The 27,043-nt window shown below is 38.2% G+C and overlaps 1 protein-coding gene across 2 annotated transcripts in view; it reads left to right on the forward strand.

The window, feature by feature from the left end:
• Positions 1–17,399, forward strand: part of TNKS2 (tankyrase 2) — a 31,199-nt gene extending 13,800 nt beyond the window's left edge. The window contains exons 11-28 of one of the 2 annotated variants that reach the window (XM_065671903.1): positions 74–152; positions 1,101–1,272; positions 1,987–2,066; positions 2,437–2,582; positions 2,993–3,158; positions 3,455–3,674; positions 4,061–4,170; positions 4,642–4,713; positions 4,894–5,082; positions 5,810–6,062; positions 6,655–6,737; positions 7,316–7,436; positions 9,483–9,580; positions 10,219–10,293; positions 11,326–11,431; positions 12,980–13,166; positions 14,689–14,845; positions 15,165–17,399. In XM_065671903.1, coding sequence (XP_065527975.1) covers positions 74–152; positions 1,101–1,272; positions 1,987–2,066; positions 2,437–2,582; positions 2,993–3,158; positions 3,455–3,674; positions 4,061–4,170; positions 4,642–4,713; positions 4,894–5,082; positions 5,810–6,062; positions 6,655–6,737; positions 7,316–7,436; positions 9,483–9,580; positions 10,219–10,293; positions 11,326–11,431; positions 12,980–13,166; positions 14,689–14,845; positions 15,165–15,227 — 2,377 coding nt within the window. In that variant the 3' untranslated portion in view covers positions 15,228–17,399. The remainder of the gene's footprint in view (positions 1–73; positions 153–1,100; positions 1,273–1,986; positions 2,067–2,436; positions 2,583–2,992; positions 3,159–3,454; positions 3,675–4,060; positions 4,171–4,641; positions 4,714–4,893; positions 5,083–5,809; positions 6,063–6,654; positions 6,738–7,315; positions 7,437–9,482; positions 9,581–10,218; positions 10,294–11,325; positions 11,432–12,979; positions 13,167–14,688; positions 14,846–15,164) is intronic. The other variant, XM_065671904.1, reaches the window with a different exon arrangement.
• Positions 17,400–27,043: the final 9,644 nt, after the last annotated feature.

Here is a 27,043-nt window from a genome sequence, read left to right on the forward strand (position 1 = left end):
GGTTACTCTAAACTTCTTGTGTAGAATATTTTGCAAAATACATGCTGAGTTATTCTTTTTTTTTTTTTAAAAGCTTCTTGACTCCTTTGCATGTGGCATCAGAAAAGGCTCATAATGATGTTGTTGAAGTAGTTGTGAAACATGAAGCTAAGGTATGAGTTACTGTTCATACTTCTTTTTTTTGAGGTTTGCATACTACGTAGGTTTTCATACCATGAGAATGGTACCCTGTACATTAGAACGCTATACATTAAGGCATCTTGTTGGTTAGGTCTTATTTTATAAGTGTGGATGTAGTCCTCACTGTTAACTGGAAGCTTGTAGAGTGTCTGATTCAGTGTTTATTCAGTGATTCAGTAATAGTGAAATGCTTAGGGAAGAAAAATGTAGGGGATATATATGAACAACAAGAAGCTAGACAAACCTGTGTAACAGGTAGACTTGATGTGATGTTGTGTGCAGTAAAAATTACAATGAAGGGAAATGTTAAATCATAACACAATATTTAGTTCAAATTTCCACAACAAGAGAAAGTGGAAAGGAGGCATTATCTAATGCCTGAGTCCTCCAGAACTGCAACTAATTCTGTCACAAGAATTTGATTACAGCCTGACTGCAGTGAAGTTTCCAAGATCAAACCAGAGAAACAGTAGGGAATACAAGTAACCTTTGGGTGCAGAGTTGTAAACTGTTAAGTACACCTTGACTGAAATGCACAGAAAGTTCTCGGTCTGAAAAAAACACAATAAGCCAATGCATGTAAAAGCTGTTCTACAGTGTTGGCACTGAGGGTTTGTGCTGCCATGAGCAGAATAATGGCAGTAAAATAATAACTTCTGTATGCAGTTAAATTCTGTGACTGTTTCTGCTGGATTATCCACATGCCTCTAAAGGGGGGCTATTCTTCCTAGGTAAATGCAGTTAAAATTTTATGAACTGCTTTTTTTTAAAATTTTATTTCTTGAAATGTCATGCCCTTTGGAAATGTGCTTCATATGTTATTTTAATTAAAGTCAGAAGAATACTTGTGAAATGCTCCCAGTCAGCAATGCAAATACCTTTAAGTTTCAATGGTGATACTTCTTGTCTGTTATTTTTAGGTTAATGCATTAGATAACCTTGGCCAGACCTCTCTTCATAGAGCAGCACATTGTGGTCACCTTCAGACATGCAAGTTGCTGTTAAGTTCTGGATGTGATCCTTCCATTGTGTCTCTGCAGGGCTTTACAGCCTTGCAAATGGGGACTGAAAGTGTCCAACAGCTACTACAAGGTATAACTGATTTAGTCAAGATCTACTTCTGAAGTAATGTGGTGCTTTGTTTTACTTGCCATTTCCAGTGCTGTCAAAAAATAATAGCGAATAAAAGTCAGAAAAGAAAAAAAGGCTTTCTACAAAAGACAGGACTGGTTTGTGCAGTTCTTATTCAGCAACCCAAGTTCATAGGGAGACTGCCTACTCTATGTGTAGTTGAAATACCATATACTCTCTGGGATTCAGTTCCACAGATTGTTAGAGGTGCACAGACTGATTTCATGGTTTCATAGCCACCTGGAATAATTATAGAAAAATTCTGACATAGGGAGGGGGGAATCTTTTATGTAGAAAATTAGTTTCAGAAGCAAAAAATGGCTCCTTTGTATTTGTGAGCATGTGAGGGGTACATGGACTTTCAAGAGTAACGTTTGGATGTTATACACACAGGTAAGCTTCTTGATACAGTCTAATTCCAAAATTGAAAAAAGAATGTTTGTTTGGTTCCACAGGACTTCAAAAGGGATAGGAAGCATGTTGCTAAAGGCAATTTGCGAAGCAGTGTTAGAGATAATATCTGCAGTTGTAGATAGTAAGAAAAGACAAAACCTGTCTATAATTGGTTAACTTTTTTTTTAAAAGGGAAATAGTTGAAATACTCAAATGATTTCCTGTCTTAAATTCCTTCAACTGCATATAGTTACCTTTCTTGCAATCTCATTTGTTTTGCAGAAGGTATCCCATTAGGTAATTCCGATGCAGATCGACAGTTGCTGGAGGCTGCAAAGGCTGGGGATGTGGATACTGTAAAAGTAAGCTTAAACCTGTACTAAGAACAAGAGGGAATTATATCCCAAACTGTAATTTCACAAGCCCTTCATTGACTACTTTAGAGTTGTGATCCCTGTTCTAAAACCTTTGTATTGCACAAATACTACAGATGACAAAATGTAATATTCGCTACCTCCAAAAGTTCGTCTGTATAGAAATATTGTAAATTTGGGAGGAGGGAATTTTTTTCTTTGCACACAATCTATGAATAGCAATCATTTTATGCAAAAAAAAAAAAATTAAGAAATAAACTTCTTAATGCAAACAATTTTAAAAAAATAAATGTGTATAACATGACTAAATTAAGATTGCAAACACTATATATAGCGATGTATGTTTTGTTTTGTACAGAAACTATGTACAGTTCAAAGTGTGAACTGCAGAGATATTGAAGGACGTCAGTCTACACCACTTCATTTTGCAGCTGGGTATAATAGAGTATCTGTTGTCGAATATCTTCTTCAGCATGGAGCTGATGTTCACGCGAAAGATAAGGGGTAAATACTAAAATGTGTATTTTCTTGCAACTGTAATTGCTGATAACTTTCGGCTCTTGAATATTGCTAGCTGGTAAACATCCCATCTTTCAACTTTTTTATTTTCATGTAAAGTTCTGTTAGATGTTCAGAGTATCCATGAAAGCATTTGTCAGTACTTGAGACTAGAGTGTCAAGAGTTTCTCTAGCCTGGTGTTTTTATATCTCTTCAGTGCCAGTGCTGGTTGCTTTTTTACTGCTTTGGCAGTAGATATTCCTACTGTATTAGACTATTGTGAAAAACTAAAAAAAAAAAAAAAAAATTGTTACGGTTTGATTGTTGAAGGTGCATTGTATTTTAAGTTTGTATCACTTTGTGAAAAAAGACCCAATTTTAAAGACAATTTCTCCCTTTCCTTAATTGCTTCCAGAGGACTTGTCCCTTTACATAATGCTTGCTCATATGGTCACTATGAAGTTGCAGAGCTGCTGGTTAAACATGGTGCAGTTGTCAATGTAGCTGATCTGTGGAAATTCACTCCCTTGCATGAAGCTGCAGCAAAAGGAAAATATGAGATTTGCAAACTCCTGTTACAGGTATTACATATGCTGGAGAGAGGTTACTTTCTTTTCTTTCTTCTTCAATATGAAATGTGATTGCACTTCTTGAGAAATTGATTTGTATTTTGTGGTTTCTAAATTGAGCTAAATGTATGTTTTCAGTAAAAGGGATACTATTGGCAACTACATTGTCCTTTTTCATACAGTAAATGGAAGGCTCTATGGAGGATCTGAAAATGTGTCAGAATATTTGGTCAATGAGACATAGGATACCCAAGATGCAAAATGTTTATTCTACTTATATACTTACCACCTGTTTTTGATGTGCATAGCATGGAGCTGACCCTACAAAGAAAAACAGAGATGGAAATACTCCACTAGACCTTGTTAAAGATGGTGATACTGATATTCAGGATCTACTTAGAGGAGATGCAGCTCTACTAGATGCTGCCAAGAAAGGTTGCTTGGCCCGAGTGAAAAAGCTGTGTTCACCTGACAATGTCAACTGTCGGGACACACAAGGACGGCATTCAACACCGCTACATTTAGCAGGTCAGTGTTTTAATTAAGTGGTTTGATCAGAGTTACTAGTTACTGTGTCTGAACTTTCCGCGTCTAAGTTTGAAGTGTACCCTCAAGCTAGAGGATTCTGTCTCTTTAAGAGTTAATCTTATATTGCTCTTCTAAACTACTTAATGACTTCAATTTCCTATTATCTCTAGCCAAAGAGAAGCTTTTATTCTTAACTAGCAGAGGTTTTAAACCCAAATACTCTTAAAATAGGGTGAAACTGTCCTTACTAATAGATAATAAATACACTGTCTTCGCTGTTGACATCTTAACTTTCAAGTAATTTAAGTGAACTGCTACTTCTGTATAGCCTGTTGAGGATGTTTTTTTTAATATGTTCTATTTATTCTGGCTTTTCAACCTTCCAGCTGGTTACAACAATTTGGAGGTTGCAGAATACCTGTTACAGCACGGAGCAGATGTGAATGCGCAGGATAAAGGAGGTTTGATTCCTCTGCATAATGCTGCATCTTATGGGGTAAATATTTCAGACTTTCTGAGGCTTTGCTTTTTTTTAAATAAATAACTGAGGTGATACATTTCAGTGACAGCATTGTGAGCCAATGCTTTCTAGAAAGCTTTTGCCATTGAGTCGTAATGTAATCGTACTTGTAAAACACATTAAAAAAAATTGATCATAGGCAGCTGATTGTAAAGGTGAAGACTCTTCTGAATTTGTAAAATTGTGGTTGGAGTTTACGGAATTAAGTTATCTGAACATGAACACTTAGAAAACCAGCAGTCTGGAAGGTGTTCCATAGAATGCATTTTCTTACCTGTGGTAGTCAAATTTTATCAGCAAGATCTCATTTTCACTTACTTGGCTGGTGTTGAGACACTAACTGTTTTTGTGTACTTCCTGGATCTTTGTGTTCAGATAAGTTTTTATTCAAAACAGTTAGGAGTACTTTCCAAACTAGAAGTTCAAATTCGTGCTTTTTTCCTTCAGATTCCCCTGGATTTGGGATTCTGTTGTAGTCTGTCCTTTTTTCACAAGAGAAGAAATCTTAACTTTTTACTGGTATGTTTCTGGTGAGGAAGAAAATACCTTGTTTAATACATTTTTTTTAATCATAATGAGAAAGTAAATGTATTTTAAGAAAATTTAGAATGAGGATTACAGAGAAGTATCAGTAATAGTTCTGAGTTACTTTAGTACACTGTGATACCTTGGAATTTAACAGATGTTCTTATTTTCCAGCATGTTGATGTAGCAGCTTTACTTATAAAGTATAATGCATGTGTGAATGCTACGGACAAATGGGCTTTCACACCTCTGCATGAAGCAGCCCAAAAAGGAAGGACACAGCTTTGTGCCTTGTTATTGGCACATGGGGCTGATCCTACTCTGAAAAATCAAGAAGGACAAACACCATTGGATCTGGTCACTGTAAGTGATGAGGCTCTTCTTGGGAAATCTGTGCTTGTCTGCCGTTTGGGGCAGCTCATATAAAAACTGTCCTAAAAAAGTATAATACATCAGCTTCTGTAAAGTCTTAAATACTGCTATTTCTCTGGTGTGTTATGTGTACCTGGTAAGGAAAGTCAGTAGAGCCTTTATAAACCTGCCTGAAATAATTTCTTGCGCTAGACTTCATATTTCAAGATGGGGTGGAGGGACGACACAAACAGACAAAACCCACACACCCACAAAAGGAATTCATGCTTGCTTATAATTTGATGCTTTTAATTATGTGTTTATATTTTGACTACAACAAAAGTTGTGGTGATACATTGTAAGCAAACTTTGTAGCAACATAACTTTCAGAAGCTATCTGCTGTTAAGTATTTGGATTATTTTTTTCCTAAGTGTTACAGCACAATTCCAAGCTGCACTCAGAGTAACTGTTCTGTTTTGTAAATTCTGGTTGCCATTAGAAGCTTTTGCTTGGTTTTCCTAGCAAATTAATTCTGTTTAAACATCCCTAAAGGTTTTTAGAAATATTGAAGTCTCTACTTTCTATCTTATTACAGTTTTTACTTTTAATCATTTTACAGTTTTGTGTATGTTGTTGGCACAAAAGGCTGTTTGTAAAGAAGTCTGAAATAATGCATTCTAGAAAAAAAACTATATGAAAGTGTTCCTCTGTTTTAATAAGTCACTTTCTGTTATTTAGGCAGATGATGTCAGTGCATTATTGACAGCGGCAATGCCTCCTTCTGCCTTACCAACTTGCTACAAACCTCAGGTTATAAGTGTGTCTCAGACTACAGGTTCTGCAGCTGATTCCCTGTCTTCTGTTCCATCCAGTCCATCCAGTCTGTCTGCTGCAAGTAGTCTCGACAACTTGTCTGGTAGTTTTTCTGAACTTCCTTCTGTTGTTGCTACAAACACCACAGAAGGAGGTACTGTTCTGGAGAAGAAAGAAGGTGAGGCTTTCTCAGGAATGAATAATGTTTTCTGCTGTATGGTAAAAAGAATACACAAGTTCCAACACATGCATATGGTATCCGTATTCCTTGTGATGTCTCATTAACAACGAATGAAAGTCTTGTATGTGATTTCAGTACTTTCCCATTATAGGATCTTTAAAACGTTCTTTTTTTTTTTTCTGTTCAAAACCAAAATATGTTTTAAAAAAGACATCAAGTGAAACTTGGCTCCATATGAACCAATATTTTACTACAAACTTTATCTAGCTTCCAGAAGCCTGTTCTTGGATCAGGTATCTTAAAAAGCTTACTTCTGTAATGTTTTATGTCTGAAAATATTTGCTGTTTGCACGTGCGTTTCTGCACATAAGTTGCTTGCTTTGTGGAAGCACAAAGACTGCTGTTGGGGCGGGGGTAGAAATCTTAGAGTGTTAGGGTAGATTAGGTAGTAGCTGGCACTGATTAGTTAGGTACCATCTGCAAAAGACCAGGAATTTTGTATGTCTCATTGCCACAGACAGTGAGGTGCAGGTTCTTTATTTTACAATAGGTGTATGAATGTTCATTGTGAGTTTTTCTTCTTACGCAGTTTCAGGTGTGGATTTTAGCATAAATCAGTTTGTGCGGAACCTTGGCCTTGAACATCTAATTGACATATTTGAGAGAGAGCAGGTACGTAGCTATGTTTATTTCCAAATATTCAGCTAGAAAGCAATGGGATACATACTGACTGTTTAAAATAAAATCATGACGCAGATTTAAAATGAGTGTCAAAATGAGTGGAATGAAGGAAAGGAGTGTTAAGTGGAGGTTTAAATTGATATCCAGTATAAATAGAGATTAAAATACCTGTATATGTAAAAAAAACTGGGAGCAATAATCTCTATATCAGTTTTAGAGTGTAGGCAAGTTTCCTTTCAATGGTATAAATGATGAAGTAAATAAGTAGTCAGTGTTGCTTAGTTATTTCTGGGTTTGTTTCTATTGGATTGAATACATCTAAAAATTGTATTTCTCGATCAGAAACGTGATCCTTGCAAACAGTATGAATTACATAAATGTAGTGTGCAGCATATTTAGTTAAAGAAAAGTTTGGAGAAAACAGTGAGTAAAAGTAAAGTTTCCAATGTTTTTGTTCTTTTCACACTTGCTTTTTGTCTCAGCTACATTGAAGTACTTTCGCTGTCATTCACAGCTGTTCTAGTCTGTTTATTGTGTTGCACAAAAAAGTGGTGTTGCTTTCATTACAGATAACACTGGATGTATTGGTTGAAATGGGACACAAAGAATTGAAGGAAATTGGAATTAATGCTTATGGCCATAGGCATAAAATCATTAAAGGAGTTGAAAGACTCATTTCTGGACAACAAGGTACGTACCTGTTTCAAATTGATGTGTAACACCTTAAAGCCTTTGCATTTCTGTAAATGCTGTAGGTTGAATGGCACTTCAGATGATGTCTCCTGACTTGAGTACTTTTACTTGTGCTGTGAATCTTGCCTTTTAGTTCTCTCTTACCCACCCACTGCGGCTTTGTGATCATTTATCTTTATTAGAGCGGTCTGGCTGCATACAAGACAAACCTTTTTTTCTTCCTTGTCTCACTGAAACATCACTTACTATTGTTTTGTTGTGTTGCACAGAAATTGAATAAATTAGTTGGAATTCTGAGGATATTTTTCCCCTCTTGAGACACCATTTGTGAATTCTCGTTCTAAAATCTGCATGCCATAGTAATGAGTCACTGTCCCAAGCTCAAAATTATTTTTTCCTCTTTAAAACAGTATTAACCAAGCCTTGAGATGATAATCCTTTTCCTATTAATGAAGTATTTAAGCAAATCTTCGTAATTTTGTCTTGATTGTCAAATGATTTTTGACAGATTCATTGGTGTTTTGGATTAAAGTTACTTTCAAGGTGTCATTTCATTGTCTGAGTTCTAAATTTACCCAACAGGTAATTGTGCTGGTTTTGCCTTCCAAGTAGACATGATATATTTTTGAGCATGTGTATGTTTGTACGGATTTTAGTATGTTTGAATATAGACAATGTCAAACTTCTAAATTTTTCGCTACTTCCACCCCCATTCTTTCTAGACTCTTGCTGTGTAGCTGTAAGAGGCCTGGCATTTTCATTTGTAGCTTTAACCGCAGGCATAAATACTTAAACTGAGTATTTCAACAGCCCTTGATTTTTTTTCTAGGGTGTGTTTCTGGGGTGGGGAGGATTGTTGCCGTTAGGTTGTTCTGTCAGTTTTCTGTATGTTGCCCTTGGGCTCTTACACTCAGGTATTTTTTTCATTAATATTTTGGCATCTCTTCCTGAACACAGTTACTGCTATTATTTCAATGTTACTAGGGCTTTTCTGAAAGAGCATTTTTTTTGGTTCTTTCTTACCATTTTTTTGTTCCTGAACACATTATTCCAGTTTTGTGCTGCTAACACGAGGCTTCTGACTCTGTATGAATCTGTAATTTCCCTTTTCAACACATTACTGCTTTCTAGAGAGATTATCTAACTCTGGTCACCTGCTGGTTGTCTGGGAAGCCCATGGGCAAAAGGACATGATACACAATGGTCTTTGTATTCTTATATGCAGAAATTACATTTCCATTACTTGCCAGTTGTGATTGTGTGCAAACTGACGATGGATTCCACTTGAAATGTCTTTTTTTTGTTTGTTTGGGCATATTTGGAATGACAGAGAAATTTCATTTAAGCATTTAATATCAGGCTTAGGCCTTTTATGTTCACAGACTATCTTAGTTCTTTTGTCAGCTCTTTCTGCACAATACATTGGAAAAAAATATTCCTACTGAATTAGCACTTCAGGTCAGTTCTCTTGTTCATGATGCAACTGCCATCAGTAGATACGGATACAGGGACAGGTTGCTCACTATTTCACTGCCTAGAGTTGAAATGAACTCTTAAGTAAGCAACTGCTTACATACAGTTTCCCTGTCATGTATATGAATATACTGACATGAGCATAGATAAATGTATTAGTGTTTCTTACTTGAAACAATGATTGCTCTCTAGCTACAGATCAATGAAAATGATTGCAGCTGATCTGCATCCAGACCCAGCTGCTGTGCTTCTCATTACATTTATAGTGTGTGCATCATTATGGTTATAAACAGAGATGCTGAAAAAGTTTGCTTGAAACTAATGAAATTGGGTGATCACCTTTTGACATCCACAACAATGTACATGGCTGATGGAAAGCAATTAAAGTCATTGATAATCTCTGCCTTCCTTAGCAGCTAACCTCTTCATTTTGTAAACTCAGTTTTGAGAAAATGGTCTGTTTAAAAAGAAAGATTTTTTTTATTTTTTCTTTTTTTTTCTGGTATCATTCAAAATCAGCAGGCTTCAAGCAGTTTCTGAAACTGTTGTCATGTTTTGTTACATTCACAGGACTAAACCCATACCTGACTCTAAATACTTCTGGTAGTGGAACTATTCTCATAGATCTTTCCACCGAAGACAAGGAATTTCAATCAGTAGAAGAGGAGGTATGCCTTTCTTTATAGCCTTTCACTGTTTTTGTTATTTATATTCACGTAGATAAAGAAGTATCGCTACATAATTTAGCAATGCAATGAACATTGCTAAGAACATTGCGTAAGGATACTTCAAATTTCCAGCATTGACTGCACCACTTATAACCTGTGCTCACGATGTCTGTAACTTTTTCTTACTTATTACTGCTTGTAGTATTTGTAAAACCTGTATTATATAGAAAAGCTCTTTTATATAAAGTATAAATTCTTTGATATAAAGTATAAATTCTTTGATATAAAGTATAAATCGCCCGTCTCTTGTACACAGTTTTAAGTCATTTCCTTCCAAAGTGTCATCATCACAAAGGACAAAATTCTGAAGAAACAATATTCTAAATAGAATAGTGTCAATCTTTTCCAGTTTGAAAACTAGACAATAGACTTTTCCAGATGAGTTTTTTTAAACCTGTTCCTGTGCATCCATGAAAACTGACATTACTTAATATAGAGGCATTGCCTAAAAAGTTCTTGTATGATTATTTTTTTTGAGAAAAAAAACCTGCTCTGTTAGTTATTTGATTGGGTGAAGGATGTATGCTTTGAACGTGCTCTGAAGCAAATTGATCCTCCTTAAAATTCTCAATTTTCAGATGCAGAGTACTGTCCGAGAGCATAGGGATGGAGGACATGCTGGTGGGGTCTTCAACAGATACAACATCTTAAAGGTAGCTGATACATCTTTATGGTCAATGGTTACACCCTTAGAGTTTTGGCTGAAAATCAAACGCCCTTAAAATGTTCTTAATTTTTTTGTTGAGTTCCATAATGTAATAAGATGTGCTGTTCTGAGCCATGCAGAGGAAAACTATTTTCCAGGCAAGTTCAAGGAGTAAGATCATATAGAAAAACTGCTTATGTATTAATAGGCATTAAGAAATATTATCAGAAATTGACATAGAAGGACCTCACAGAAAACTGCAGAATGTTTGGGAAAAAAAGACAGAAGGCTTTATAGGAAACAGAAGGTGTCTGTTCAGGGAATATCAAGGGGGGAAAAAACAGCAGGAAGAGCAAAGCTCTTGAAGTATGGGAGTAAGGGTACCTATTTTGGCTTGATTTAGCACCAGAGAAGCTTGAAACACCAGGTAGTAGACAACCTTGCATTAAATAATTTAGTGGAATTTTGGTTTATATTCTTTTTTCCCTAAATAAATGGCAATTTTCATTAAAATGATAGATTTTGATTTGCAAGTACTGCGAAGTTTTAATCTGATGTTACAGTTTCCCTGGTAAAACTGATATGCTGCATCTACAAACATAAGGCTTTGTCAGTATCCAGCATACCTCTGCTGCATAATTTAGTTTCTTTTTGAAGTATTCTAGAAGTCTTCGTAGAAGACACTTCTATATTTACTAGATGATCTTTTTACTAATGGTTTGGCATCAAGCTATGTTTGGAGCAATATTCAAGTACAACTGTGACTAAGCCTGCTAAATTTAAATTAAGAAGTATTGCTCAACAGATGGTTTAAATTAATTCTTAATTAAGCATATAATTAGGATTTCCTTAAGTTATGCCACAACAATCAGCTTCTGCAGTATAAATTAGAGAATTTGTTTCATTGAGTTCTAAGGAAGATATTCTTGTTTAAGTGACAGTGTAACTTTACTGTGGTATAGCTGCTACAGGCTAACCATCTGTCAAGTAAAGTAAAGTTTTCAGTTTCAGGATGGAACTTACATTTTGAATGTTTCAGATTCAGAAAGTGTGCAACAAAAAACTATGGGAAAGATACACTCACAGAAGGAAAGAGGTCTCCGAAGAGAATCATAACCATGCTAATGAAAGGATGCTTTTTCATGGTGAGACACTGAAATGCACCCTATGAACTCATTTCACCATCAACACTTTATTGTAGGGTTTCTCCTGTCTTAAATTTTCTCAGTTGAAATAGATTCTAGGTTTTCCATGATTTTTATATGGTCAAGTGTGTGTGTCCCAGTGGGAAAATAAAATGCATTATTCTGCATCATTCTGCTGAAATTTGTATCAACTTGTCTCTTCCCAAAGGAGACTTCAAAGATCTAAATGAAAACATAGTAGTTAATGAATGGAGAATCAGGAGTGTGCCTCCTCCTTGGCTGAGTTACTGATTCTGCTTTATCAGAATGACCAAAGTGATTAAGGGTCAAACTTTATTATGCTATGGGTTATTTTGGGATAGGATTTTTTTGTTTTCTTGTTTTTATAACTCGGTAAGTTCTTGGTCATCATTCCAGAAATGTAATTAGCAAATTAATAAGAAAATTAAAGCCAACTGAAAGGTCAGCTGTGCACAAATACATAGCAAACTCACAGTACATCCTTACAAATGAAAGCTACATAGATTCCATCATAATACATTAGCAATGGAAACGGCAGTAGCACAATAATTAACTATTTGCCCAAACTCGTAGATACCTAAATCCTGTCTTTTGACTGTGGTCTGTACCCCTGTGAAAGGAAACCATCTGCTAATGGAATAAACTGTTTTTTAAAGGAAAGTCTGCAATTAGTTAGATAACAATATTATCCCTGGAATAAAGCAGTTAATGTCTTTTGAGTGTTCTACTTTTTTAAGACTTTAGGGCTTTTTGTTTGTTTGTTGTTGGGGGGGGGTGTTGGTTTTTTGGTTGGTTTTATTTTTTTTATTAGCACTTGTCTTTAACCACATACGTCAGTTGCAGAAGATAAAAAGCAGTTGCCATAAGTTTCTCTCATTCTCATCTGGAATGTTCTTCTGCTCCATATATAGTTTTATCATCTTTAGGGTGGAGAATAAGGTTTTGGATTATTTTCACTGTAATTCCCAACATAACTCTGAAATTCCATGCTCTTTTAGAACAGCTTTTCTCTAAAAGTGCTTGCATATTTATGTATACTGTGATTAAAATACTTACTAAAAAAAAATGCACTTTTTGTGAAAATTAATGATTATCAGGTGTCCTGAGATGCAGAGACTACCATTTTGAACAGATTATTCATTAAGGCTAAATTTTATCACCACTGCAAGCAAATAAATAGTGGTTTACATTTATTGTTTTTTAGATGCAATCTTGGTGTAAGGAAGAAGGAGGGATTTGTGTAGCAGTGTGTTCAGTGAATCTTGGTTAGAATGAAACTCTGTCAAAGCGAGTACAAATTCATAGAGCCTTCTCTTGCAGCAAGAGTTGTCTTGGATATTATCCTATGTAAATCTTTGTTAAAAATGTATACTTATCAGCTACTGTCATCTGTATTTAGCAAATTGACTGAGTAAATCTGAGGTCAGAAATTCTGGAGATTGACTTCCTTGTATGTATAGAAAAAATGTACAAAAAATATAAATCTCTGTATATTGTATTTTCAATATTTTACTTCCTTTCTCTTAGGCTCCCCATTTGTGAATGCCATCATTCACAAAGGCTTTGATGAGAGACACGCCTACATAGGTGGCATGTTTGGAGCTGGGATTTATTTTGCTGAAAATTCTTCTAAAAGCAATCAATATGTGTATGGAATTGGAGGTGGCACTGGATGTCCAGTTCACAAAGATAGATCTTGTTATGTTTGCCACAGGTAAGTCATAGAATCATAGAATAGTTAGGGTTGGAAAGGACCTCAAGATCATCTAGTTCCAACCCCCCTGCCATGGGCAGGGACACCTCACACTAAACCATCCCACACAAGGCTTCATCCAACCTGGCCTTGAACACCGCCAGGGATGGAGCATTCACAACCTCCCTGGGCAACCCATTCCAGTGCCTCACCACCCTAACAGGAAAGAATTTCCTCCTTATATCCAATTTAAACTTCCCCTATTTAAGTTTTAACCCGTTACCCCTTGTCCTGTCACTACAGTCCCTGACAAAGAGTCCCTCCCCAGCATCCCTATAGGCCCCCTTCAGGTACTGGAAGGCTGCTATGAGGTCCCCACACAGCCTTCTCTTCTCCAGGCTGAACAGCCCCAACTTCCTCAGCCTGTCTTCATACGGGAGGTGCTCCAGTCCCCTGATCATCCTCGTGGCCCTCCTCTGGACTTGTTCCAGCAGTTCCATGTCCTTTTTATGTTGAGGACACCAGAACTGCACACAATACTCCAGGTGAGGTCTCACAAGAGCAGAGTCGAGGGGCAGGATCACCTCCTTCGACCTGCTGGTCACGCTCCTTTTGATGCAGCCCAGGATACGGTTGGCTTTCTGGGCTGCGAGCGCACACTGCCGGCTCATGTTCATTTTCTCATCGACCAGCACCCCCAAGTCCTTCTCTGCAGGGCTGCTCTGAATCTCTTCTTTGCCCAGTCTGTAGCTGTGCCTGGGATTGCTCCGACCCAGGTGTAGGACCTTGCACTTGTTGTGGTTGAACTTCATAAGGTTGGCATCAGCCCACCTCACAAGTGTGTCAAGAATAATCTGATTTTGCTTTTGTGTATGGTGCTATAGTCCATCAAGTCTGCAAGTCTGTCTCTGTGAAGAAAGATTTGCTTGGAAACCAAACCTTCTCAGCACTCCCTATATGCAAGGCCTAATACTTTCAGAAAACTTTGATGTTTAAGTCTTAAAGAAACTTTAACCATCTTCAATGCATTTAACCTAACTTTTGCCCATAACTTGCTGTTAAAATCAGACTTGGGTAGCCAGAGAGTGAAGAGGATCTGCTAGATGCTTTTGTGAAAGATGCAGCAATATGAGGGTTTAGTCTGTTGCCTGTTACAGAGAAAGGAGAAATTCCGTGATATTCAGATGCTGTGTTTCTATGAGGCGGGTGTACTTTGAACAGTCAGCCTCCACTTCACTGCTGCTTCACACGCTAAAACACAGGTGTACTCGGCCTTGATGTTGATTTGACTGTTGGATAACTTGGATACAAATCTAGTGTTAGAATAACAAGTGAAGTAAGGGGGGGGAAGGGGACACCCTGAGGAAACTAGAGAGCATAACTTCTGTCCTTCAAAACAGAACTTTGTGAATTACAAATGGTGACTGAAGTGGATTTAAACTTCTACTCTTCTCCTCAAGTGAATGTTTCAAATTCAAAAGATAGTCTTTCTGGAGCTTCACAAACATTGTATATCCATGGTCTTTTTTCCCTTTTAACACAGGCAATTGCTGTTTTGTCGTGTAACACTGGGCAAGTCTTTCCTGCAGTTCAGTGCTATGAAAATGGCTCATTCTCCCCCAGGACATCACTCGGTTACTGGAAGACCCAGTGTAAATGGATTGGCATTGGCAGAATATGTCATTTACAGAGGGGAGCAGGTAAATAACATTTAATTTTTCAAATACTGTTTTTTTAAGGCATGTAATGTGTTGGGGTTTAGTTTTTGGGGAGGTTTGGTAGGTTTGGAGTTTTTCTTACTTTTGAGGTGCTAGGACTTGCTTTTGTCTTAAAACAAACTCTAGCTGTGGTTGCAGGTAAAATGGTTAGTTTCTCGAATGCTCCATGCATTTTACCTTTTACATTTTGCCTTATTTTCTGTGGCATAAATAACTTTTTACCCCTCTCTAGCAAACACTCTGGATTTATCCAGTAAATGAAATGAAATTGTAATAAAGAATGTGTGTGTCATTCTTTCAGGCTTATCCAGAATACTTGATCACTTACCAGATCATGAAACCTGAAACCACCACTGAAGCTTAAGACAAATTACTTGTGGAAAACCATCAGACTTTGGATATGAAGATACCAATGGCTGCCATCCTGTTAATTATAAGTTGTTGAAAAACTTTCATCCACAGGTGGTGTGGTAGCAAATGTGAAGAAAATATGCCATTTTTGACTTGATAAAGCTTTAATAATGTACAGTATGTTTTCTAAAATTTCAGAAATGTCCTCTTTTTCAGCACTTTAACAGATACCATTCCAGGCATAAACTGGGGTTTGGCTGTACTAAATTATAAACAAAAGTTAACTTGAAACAATGGTTTTATACGAAACTGCGTTGAAATTTAGTAGAACTTGTAATGCTCTATACAGGAATGCATTTTACTAATATTGTGTTCTTTAAAACACTGCATTTACACTGAAAACGTTTTCATTTGTAAAACTGTAAATAAGAGCTTTTGTACTAGCCTCGTATTTATTTACATTGCTTTGTAATATAAGTGTTTTAGAACTGCAACCTTGTACAAAATGTGTTTTCCAGATACTGGTTTGTTCATCTGTGTTTCCTCATGCACGATTAATTTGAAAAGCAGATTTTTTTCAGGGTTTATCACTTATTTCTGAGGGAGAAAGCAAATTTTATCTGAAGAGGTATAGAAATATGCAACTTTAGATTGAATACACAAATTTTTGTGCTGTATTTTAATTTGTGAAAAACATAATCCTGAGAATGATGGGCTATGAAAACAGAATGTTCCAGCTGAATACGAAAGTGTTTTTCCAGCTACTTCCTAGAGTTGCAGATTTTATTTCTGTAAAATGTCTTCTGAAGTTTATTTAACTATAGATATAGTTAACCTGTATCCTCACTTCAAGGCTTGTAGACCTTGCAAGTTTCAGTTTTAGTAAATTATTTTCTTTGAATGTAGTTGGAAAATTAACCTCAAGGAGGTCTTTCTTGAGTTCCTCTTGCTTACATTTAAGCCAGGAAGTTAAATAGTTTATTCCTAATATGAGGGCAGACAACTTGGCCTTTTTTGTATGCTTATTTTAGTAACTTAATCTACCTGTTGGTGCCCTCAGGATATGAGTATTGTGAGGTGGAAATGTTAAAACCATCTTGTCATCTCCTGTGTTTCTTCCATGTTAACATTCAAGCTGTAGTTGAAGCAGATGTGTAGAAGTGTGTTTATCTGCAGTGCTTTTGGCTGAGTGGAACTGGTTGGGGTGCAAGGTTCTGCTCCATGTGCTTGGCCGGCTGGACGAGGAGTGTGTAAGTGGGATGAGCAGCTCTTGCAGCGGTGTTTGGTTGGTTACCAGGGCCTTTGGTAGCCCTAGTAAGACTGCTTGGATGGAGGAAGAGTGCAAAAGGTACCGCCCCCTTCTCAAGACTCATTCGGGGTTACTGAATGTGCCAATTAGTTTGGTCAGCCCTGTCATAGCTCTCTTGTGTATTCTGCTTCTCTTCCATCTGCAGTTTTTACCTACATATTTCAAAAATATGTAAATACAAATTATAGTACATTTGGGGTTAAAGTGGTTAAGAGTATATTTTAGTTGTTTTATATTTACATACAAGACACTATCCCAGAAGACGATTTGTTTGCAGGGCATGTTATCATACCATGGTTTTAAATGTAGTAACTGGTCAAGATAATGAAATCGTCTTGCTGATGTGGTGGTTATGTGATTATGCTCTATGTAAAAATGTATTGAACCTTACCCAGTTATGTGGGGAATCTGAATAATAAGAATAACTTGCAGAAAGTAATATTGGCTATGAATAAAAAAGGCTTTGATTTTTAGGTACTTTCTCCCAGCATGTTGCCTGTTCCTTAGGTATAGTAATGCTGGAATTGGTGTTCATGCAAAATCTGTTAAGTACGTTTAAAACTCTTTTCTGTTATTGCTAAAATGCTTCATTCTCTATGAATGATCGCTTAATGTCTTGTAAAATATTGTGGTATGATAGCATTTTAAGTGGTACCACAATGTTGGTTTTGTCTGGGGATTTTTTGAGCTGTTTTTTTGCATGACATACCTTGCACTCTGAAGATGGAAGCTGTAATGATTTGATAATACTGACTATTGAGGTGGACCTTTAATCTCTTGTGCAATTAGTTCTGCTTTACTCATATTGAAGTGTCTTTACATGTACTGTATGACATTCCATATCCATTTAACACTAAATAAATTTAATTCACTGGTTTTCTGGTGGTATGGGTGTAATTACGGATGGTTTATGTCAACCCATTGTTTTAAATGGAAGCATGCACAATAACAAGCTACATCATTAGAGGCAAAATTAATTGCATTAACTAGAAAAGCTTTAAATGTGGATGAAAAACTGTACTGTCATTTGGCTTATGGCTAACTAACAGCTTTAGCTATCAGTGAAAATGTTTTAATAATAAACCCAGAAATAAGCTTTAATTTATGCATTTAAAACTCCATTATACGGTCCAAAACTTAAAAAGAAAGCTGCCTTACCTTAGTTTTGCAAAATGGAAAGTAGCCCACAAAGTCTTACCTTACAGATAGCTACATAGGTAGCAGGATGATAAATACATGAGCAACAACAAAAGTACTGCTTAGATCACATGTAGTGCAGCGACTACTTTGTTTCGGTAGGACCACTTACACGGTACGTTTCCAAACCAGACTTGCGTAGATGATTTAAATAGATGTGAGCACTAGAGGGCAGGAGAGCAAAAGTTTAGTAAGATCGAGGGTAGTTGAAATCTTTGCCGTATCTTGGGACTACAAGTTCTGATAAAATCGCTTCTGAAAATTCCACCTATCAAGGTTGTAAAAAAATTAAAACTAGCTTTCTGTTCTGCAGTAGGGTTTTGTGAAAACACTAAGCAATTTGTATAAAAGCAAGTGCTGCGGCTAAGTAAATTGAGAATGTTAGGGGTTTTTCCTAAAAACTTTACTCCGAACTTAGACCTCAGTTCTTAGACATTAAAAAATAATTAAGCTAAACTCTCCTGTCACACTGAAAAACTTAATATCTGTACAATGCACATGCAAGAGGTTGTTGGCACTAATTTTGAATGGAAAGAACAGTGTGTCTTTTCTACCCTGAACTTGCTCATGAAACACCAGGCTGTGTGTCTGTATATGAGCACACAAACACACACTTGTTTACTCTCTCAGTCCATTCACCAAGAAGCAGAGAAAAAGTTGAGAGCGTGACTTTTCCAGCAGCCCACCACTGTCAGTGAGGGAGCTGCAGCCCAGGAGCCATTTCCCTTTCTTCTCATCTCCTGAATCTGATGTAGTAAAACAGTTTTTTGCTGGAAACAACAGAATTCCGTGGTTGGCTTGCCTTCTGCCTTCCAGTTGAACAGTGATAATGGCTTGATTTGTACACAGCTAATGCAACAATACAGCAGACTGCTTTCTTACCTTCAATGAACTGAAAAATCAGACTGACTGAGATCTGCCCCTCTCTGATTCTTGGAGCTGTGCTTTTCCTGCACGCACTGAGGTTGCAGTAGGAGGTGGTGTCAGTGAGAGAAGTGCTATAGTTGAAGGTGTAGAGGGAGGTATGTGCCTCCTTTTCCTCATCTCCAGCAAGTATAAGCAGTGGTACTCTAAGAGTATCGGGAGGTTTCTTCCCTCTGCTTGTGGCTCAGTAGATGAGGAACAGCCACGGGCAGACAGAACAGAATGCAACATGAAAAGAAAAAGCATGTAGATGACTGGTTTGAAGCTAACATGTTCTACCCTAAAGGAGGCAAGGTTGGTAACTGAGAGAAGATAGACTGGGGAGGGGGAGAGATGATAAAAAAAATAATAGTAACTTGTAAAGAAAGGCAGGCAAGTTCTACAAGCACAAAAAAGAATTATGTTAGGAATAACTGATGTACTTACTAGGAATGGCTGAGATAATAGTGGTACATCAACTTCCCAATTTATGTTTGAGTTAAAACATCAAGTGAGTGATGTAAAGACATTACAGGGATTTTAGAATAGCTTCTCTTGAGAAGAACTTTCTTCAGGTGAAGAAAGTTGTAGCCAATTCAAAACATTAACATCAAACCTGGGAAATGATGTCTGGAAGAAAAAGAAATAGGGTACTGGGATTTTAAAATGTCCTCAACAATAGTTCTCCAAAACATTGTTTTTGAAGCATTGATTATCAGACACAAGCTGAAAAAACACAGTAGGTAGCATACCAGTAAATTAAAGTATGTTACATTAGATGATCTATCTGGATTCTGTCCTGGGGAGAAGGGCAGGTGAGGAGGAGGCAGAATTTGATGCAGCAGGAAACTTCAAAGAAGGAAGTGGAGGTCAGAGCCATTTCTTCTTACATAATCTTGAGAAAACTGCTAAATTTATCCAGCTGCAACTCAACTATGTTTCAATTTGGATCTTAATGGGCAGCAACGAAGGGGATCGAGGTGGTTTCTTACATGGTTGCAGCATACAGAATGCCTTTGCACAACGCATGTCCAGAGATATGGCTAGGGGAATGCTTACTTGCAAAGCTTTTCAGTTGGGGCCATTAAGAGTTTTTAAAAGATCATAATATTGATATTTGCAAACTTTACATGTAGATTGATAAAGAAGCAAAATAAAATGCACTAGTGCCTAAGAACATCTGATTGAGACTTTTTACAGGTGGGAAAGCAGCTTCATGTCAGCTGGTACACTGTTTACAGCTCTAGGTTGGTATGTGTGGGAAAGGGTTAATATTGAATGCTGAAGATAATAGAAATAGCCTGAGAAACAGACTTGAAGGTAGTCACTTCTTTTGGGACTAGTGGTGTGTGGTTTCGTGTTGTCCAGCTGCTCTTCAAAAAGCTAACGTGTTACAGCAATATATTTGGAAGTGTATTGCACAACAAGAAGTGTATTCAGTTTTGCGAGACAGTGGGCATCATAGATCAAAAGACATGCATAGGTATAGAACTTGTTCCAAGCCTGATGCAGAAGTGGTTAAATAAATTGAGCAGGTAAATAAATTAATAGGATTGACATGTAAATAGAACTGAAATTACATGTACAGAAGGAAAAAGAAATTGTTGCAAAAATTAGTAGTAAAAAATCAATTAGTGTATATAAGATTTATGACAACTTAGGAGGATGTTCTAGTAGTCTTTAATTATTGAAATAGTCAGTGGAAGCTGACAGTGGTTACATTAAGTATTGTTTTAATTAATGATAGCATGAACTACCAAGTAGTCCAAAATATACATAGATCTGTGTATGATGACCAGTACCTGATACACAGTGGTTCCCTATATGGAAGTATTCTACTGAAGCATTGCAAACATGCAGTAGAATAAATTAGGTTTGGGTTGGTATTAAAGGGCTTCATTTTTAATAATAAATATTCAGTAGGGCACCTGTATTCGTAGACTCTTAATTCAGGAGTTAGGGTAAGAACTACTTTAGGGAAAGAGCCAACTTAGCAGTAGGTTACTAAAACCTAAGAATTATAAACAGTCCAAAAACTATATATAAATAAGGTCAGTTGCGCAGACAGTATAGTCCCTGAAACACATAGCATTGAAGGTTATTATATGCAAAGATTCTGAAATCAGTAATCAGACAAAGAAATAAAGCTGACTTCAGAATACAGGGACTAATCCTAAAGCTTTATTTAGAATGTTAGGAATGTGAAAATGCACCAGAAGCTGCAAAAACATAGGTTTTAAGGAAATGTTCTGCTGTTGGAACTAAAGCTCTAAGAATGGAGAGCAGGTTACTACATCACTAGTAAGATGTATTTCTAAAGGTGTAGAACAGACCTTGAAGAAAAAAAATGGGGTTAAAAAATGGTGGGAAGAATTGACCATGGTGGCAGAGACGTTAACAGAGAAAATCTGGTCAGCGGTATACAAGAAAGTCTGAAATAACCTACGCAAAATTAGAATGAAAGGCACTAAGTGTCCTGATAAGGAGACAGAAATAGAGAAAAGTGCTGCTCTTCACTGTGAAGAGCTCAGATAGTTTCATTTCAGAAGTTCAGCAAACTTTTTAAGTAAACTTTCTACCCAACATTCTATTTACATATGTCGCATAAGCACTTTAAACATATTTAAAAGCCTCTGAGCATTTGTGTAATAAGACAACATAAGGTGGAGTGACAGAGTAATGAGCTGGTGCTAGCCCATTTCAAGGAATCCTCAATAGCACAGAGCACACTAGTCACAGGGGGGAATTCTAGTGGGAATAACCCATTAGAATTATGGCTATTACTAGTTATGAGAGTTATGGATGGGGTTGGACAAAAAATTAGAAACCTGTTCTTTTATGTAATTGTGTATGAAACCATATTCCAAGGCACTTCTGAAATGTCACCTGCAATTAAAAGTGAGCTTAATCAATTGTAATTTTAGAAACAGCTAATAAAAGAACAGAGATTTGTAAAATACGTTAAAGAAATAATAGTAGTTTCAGACCTGGACCAATTAGAAAGAATATTTCATGCTTACTGTAATCGCTGTATAACCAGCTTTGTATTGATTTATATACACACTTGTGCCACCAGTCTGCTGTAGGGAAACAGTCCAGCAGAAATACTGAAATGACAGTCATTTGCAAGAGGCACGAGAATCGTGTACATGTGGCAACTTTTAATAGCCGAGGATTCATACAAAATGGTCCATAAACAAATAGTTATGGATTTAGGTATGCCTCCTTCCTGGTTCCTGAGACCTCCCTCCCCACTCCCAGAAAATGCCAGCTCTTCAGTAAAGGAGTTTAACAAAATGTATGAGTTAAATATTTCATATATCAAGTTTTGGTTGTGTTTATTTTTTTGAAAAGAAGAGAAAGTAATGATGCAATGTACAATTAATGTCTTACATATTATTGTGTAATAGGGTGCATTGTTGTGTGTTGCAGATGTTTTATTGCAATATTAATAAATAACATATTTTCCTTTAAAAAAAACCAAACAACCAGCTTTTAAAAATAGTGCTTAATATGTCTCCTTTACTGGACCGATTTTGCAGTACAGATTTTGGGGAGTCTGTGGTTCAGCATCTTTAACCTACTTGAAATACTGTTAAAATAGTGGGTTTGGGCTTGCTGACCTACTAAGTATAGCATAATGAATTTTCTCCTACTGTAAGCGATGATGAAATCCCATGTACTTGCCTCAGGATTCCGTTGTTCTCAGAAAAATTAATCAGAACTATATTTATACATACCCTAATTTAGCAATACAGGTATTTTAAGATTATTAAGCAGAAGAGCTGGCTTCTCAAACTCAGACAAAATTCTTTCTCCCCTGTTGTATCCAGTTCTGGAAGTAAAACATAACCAAATTCCTAAGCAAATTCATTAAGTATGTCCTTTAGGTTTAAACTTTATTCTGGTTTCTTCTTTTTCATAGCATTTTGTCTGCTCGACCAAATAGAATTCCAACCTAAAAGAAGCCTCACTTCACGATCACTAGTTCTCCCTTACACTGCAATCACAACTGGCTTTGGCTTGTAACACTAATGGGAAGAGGCTGCTCCCATGTTCTGTCTCTAAAATTTGCTCCCTGAAGTAAGCTTTTGCTTGTTCACACCAGGAGGGGCTCACGGGTAGTCCAGGAAGGTTGGAGTGGCCAGACGGTCTGACCCTCTTCCTTGAGTGATACCGAGAGTCCCTATTGCATTCTCCACCACCACTGCTGTAGGTGACTCCAGAAACCCTGCTGTCAGAGATGACGCTCAACAAATAGCATCACAGCCTGCATTCACCTGAAAGACTCAGGCTCTCATCTGTGGCCTGTGCACCCTCTACCCTCACAGACAGCACGGACTTGCTGGCATTGAGGACTTCAGCTTCTTGGTTCAGAATCTGCCTTGCTATAGACTGCATCTGATCTGAAGAAGCACTAGAAGTCTGTTCTGTGTGGCTGGAGCTTAATGATCTAAAATATTTGATTGATGTGGATGCCATGTGGCAGGAATACACATCCTAAACGAAGAGCAGTTTCCATGGGGATCTCTGTACCTGTAGATAGCAGACAGCCTGTATCATTGCTAGTGCTGGAAAATCCTGTTTCTGTACAGATGTTTCTCTACAGCATTTGCTATAATTTTGCCCGATTTCTCTTTTCGGCCCAACTCTGTATTAAGATGACTCAACCCAGAGTCTGTGATAGTCACTTAGAAGCTGAAAGGCATTTCAGTTTAGATAAAAGTGAGGTTTATCCAGCTTACTCACAGGTAACTTCACACAATAATATCTGCTGTGGTGCTTTAATATACACACTGTAAAAGCAATTTACCATAGAATCATAGAATGGCTTGGGTTGGAAGGGACCTTTAAGGTCATCTAGTCCAACCCCCTTTTGGTGAGCAGGAGGAACTTCAACTAGATCAGGTTGTTCAGAGCCCCGTCCATCCTGGCCTTGAACACTTCCAGGGATGGGGCATCCACAGCTTCCCTGGGCAACCTGTGCCAGGGTTTCATCACCCCTATTGTAAAAATTAGATTAATTCTGGTTGATAATAGAGAACCTAAATTGCAACTGGTAATTTTAAACCTTGTCTTTAAGAAGGATAAAATTGAGTACATATTTCTAGAGGTCTTTGATTTAGAGAACTTTGCTTGCTTTGAAATAGCATTTTTCTATTCTCAATGTTAAACCGTAAGGTTGCAGCATAATAAAAGCTGTTTGCCATTTTAAGTAGCTTTAAGTAAATAAGGAGTATCTGCCTGAGGCCAAAGGAACTGTGTCTAGCTTATATTTGTAGTTTGGGATTCAAGAAATTAAGGTGAGGAACATACACCACTAATTGTTAAGAGCAACATAGATTAATCTGCATACTAGCGATGCAAAATGCATGTGAAATGTATAGCTCTGTATGTGGAAAGCAGGACAAGTGGGACCACCAGTTCTGCCAATCAGTCATTCACATTTCCCACTGTTTTCCTCTATTGTAGCAAAATGTGAGAAGCTGCTCTCAGGCCACACAAACAATGCTCTTTATTGGTCTTTACTGAGGCATGATCAGGCGTCTATGCTGAGGCTGCCAGCCTCAAAGAAGTGCTACTCGATGACATCTGGCAGCTTGGCTTTGCTACAAATAGATTTATGAGCTGTGAAAGATGGTCAAATTAACATTTTCTGCATTCTTGATAGGATTAGGGTTTCTGGGACATGCAGCCATTTGCATATTGCCCTGACTTACCACATTGGTATTGTGCTCATGGCTCATTTTAATAGACTGAGGGGGGGCTTTCTCCCTTTACATCCTACCATTTTTCCACAGCTGTGTTGGTTTAGCAGAGCTAGAAGAAATCATACTTATTTCTCTGACTTCTTCCAGTTGCAATCTTGATGCAAACCAATAGCAGCAGCAGTTGTAATAAGCTCCTTCACTGGGGGAAGGATGCTCTTCACCAGTGATCAGCTCACACACACATGAACTTGAATGACTAATGCACTTCTGTAAGAGTCCACAAAACTTGTACAAGCGAACAGGCCACCAAGAGTGACCGTCATCCCTTCAAGCCCTAATATGGCTGCCAGCCTTCTGATGTGAGTGGGAGTGATAATGTAGGGTGTAAAGTGCATCATTATAGCCCCATTAAATGCAATGCCAAGCAGTGTGTTTAATACAGCTTCTGATCAAGATAGTAGCAGGGAAGCTTTTAGCTCTTGTCAGTGAGGCCATGATACTCGTCATCACAGCAAAAGCTATCACATTCTCTTCACTGAGCTTCTCTGAGTGATCAGCCCCTTTAAACAGGCATTTTTTTGCCCTCCAGCTTTGTTTTCCAGATAGAAATAAACTAAGTGAGACATGCTGTGGCAGGGCGCTGGAGGGGTGGGTTCAGCTGCACAGGCGCTCACTGCCTGCCAGGCTTGGAAACAACAGCAAGCAGCTGACCCAAGCCCAGAAAACACAACTCAGAGCAGTTACAGACTGAGGGCAAACAGAGCTGCTGCTAGCTCTGTGTAACCACACAGACCTCAAGGTTTTGGTGATCTTTAGAGCCAAAGATTCACAGCCTTTCCATGCTGCTGCTGGGCCAGCCTGGCTCCCTCTAGATGCTCCAGCAAATGCGCGTGGGGAGTTTGGTAATTATACTGGGTCAGCTCCACTGTGTAGTTGACTGTACATGATGTTAAGAGAAACACTGCCAGTACTTAGTTTGAAATCACTCTTTCTTCAGAGCAGGTATAGTAAATCATAAATAAAGGGATCTTCATGGACCCCTAATTGCAGTGAAGAAACAAAAAGACTATGCTGCAGACTTACAGCCATTTCCAGTGAGATTTCAGAAAGAGCCAGGCTCACCTGGCTTTGGACACCCACTTCAGCTCCCGCGCCGTTCCTTCCCTGCTGCTGATACAACCACCTGGGGAATCTGATCCAGCCAAAACCTCTCCTGCCCCAGAATGTCAGCCTGGTTCCCTGATCTCATTTGCGAAGTGGCGGCATAAACACTTGCAGTGACATAAAAACATGGGCAACAGCAAAAAAAAGGACAAGGCCACTTCTTCCAGCTGCAAGGCCACCTTCTGCTGACTGAAGTTGATGGCGTAAGCAATGTTCCACAGCCTTGGGGTGCTGAGCCAGCTAACCGGGTTAACTGCAAAAGCATGTGGTGAACAGGATTTCCAAGATGCATAGGAAAGAGAAAGTATCCAATAAATCACTATTTCGGATTTACAAAGAGCACATATGAGTACTTAGTCCTTACCTAAACTACGTAAGGAAACAAGAACAACCAAAACTATTCTCCTTCAGGAAATGATGATTTTTCCAGCCTTATTTTCTGATTAACAGGATTTAGCATATCTGAGAGTCCCGCCATGCCATCATATTGTGGGCAGAGGAACTACAGAGGCAGAAATGCACCTGACTATCTGAGTCTAATTTCCTGGGGCAGCAAAGAGCATGAACAAGGCAATGAAACATCTGCAGAGCCATGGCAGGTGAGGAGTCAAATAAAAGGCAGAGCAAACTGTGACAGATCCTACGCTGATGGCACTGGGTGTGTATTCCTAAATCTGTGATGCTTTGTTCTTAAGCCACGTTTGCCATGTGGGCACACTGAAAGGATTAGCAGCTGGCATCAGGGAATTTGGGATCTTCCCACCATCCTGGTACTGGCAGAACAGGTCACTTGTCCAGAGATTCTTGGTGGCACAGTTTTGCTCTCAGAGGGGCCCCTGCGCATGGCTGGCCCTCGCCCCAGGGCTGCCTTGACTCCCAGAAATGAAAACAGGAGCCTTTATCTCCCTTAGAGCTATAATAACTTCTTAAACCGAACTATTTTTTTGTTTCCTGGTCCTGTTTTCCTACATGCCTCTGGCACCATAAAGTTCCTGGCTCAGAGACACCCATTGAAACAAACTGTCACGTTACCGCTGCTATTTACCACGGACTAATAAAGCTTTAAAAAGCCCCAGAAGCTATTAAGATGCCATTGATGTGTACGTGTGTGGCGGAGCCGGCTGCTGGAGGGCGTTCATTGGCCCCGCGCTGGGTGGGATGACATCAGGCCCCGCTTTCCATAGGGCCTCCAGCTTGCCCCGAAGTCTGCTGAGGGCTGAAAGAGAATAGAGCTGAGGGGAGAAAACCTTCACAGTGCGCCCTCTCGGCTCCAATGGGAACACAGGCAGCTTCAGCCTGGGATAAAAGAACTGAAAACCCCTCAAAAACAAAAGGAGGGAGACTGTCGTCTTGGAGCTGCTGTTAGCGGGAGATGAATTGCAAGAGACCATTTCATGCCGAGGGACTTCAGAGAGCAGCATCCCCGAGAGCCATTAGCTCTCAGCGAGAGCCCTGCCGAAGCCCTTTGCTGTCAGGACAGAAGCATGCATATAAATTTTATACCATTTGTCTTTGAGCAGAGACAAAAGATCAGCCCTAAATCCT

Source organism: Lathamus discolor, chromosome 3 (assembly GCF_037157495.1).
Source record: "Lathamus discolor isolate bLatDis1 chromosome 3, bLatDis1.hap1, whole genome shotgun sequence".
NCBI lineage: Eukaryota > Metazoa > Chordata > Aves > Psittaciformes > Psittacidae > Lathamus > Lathamus discolor.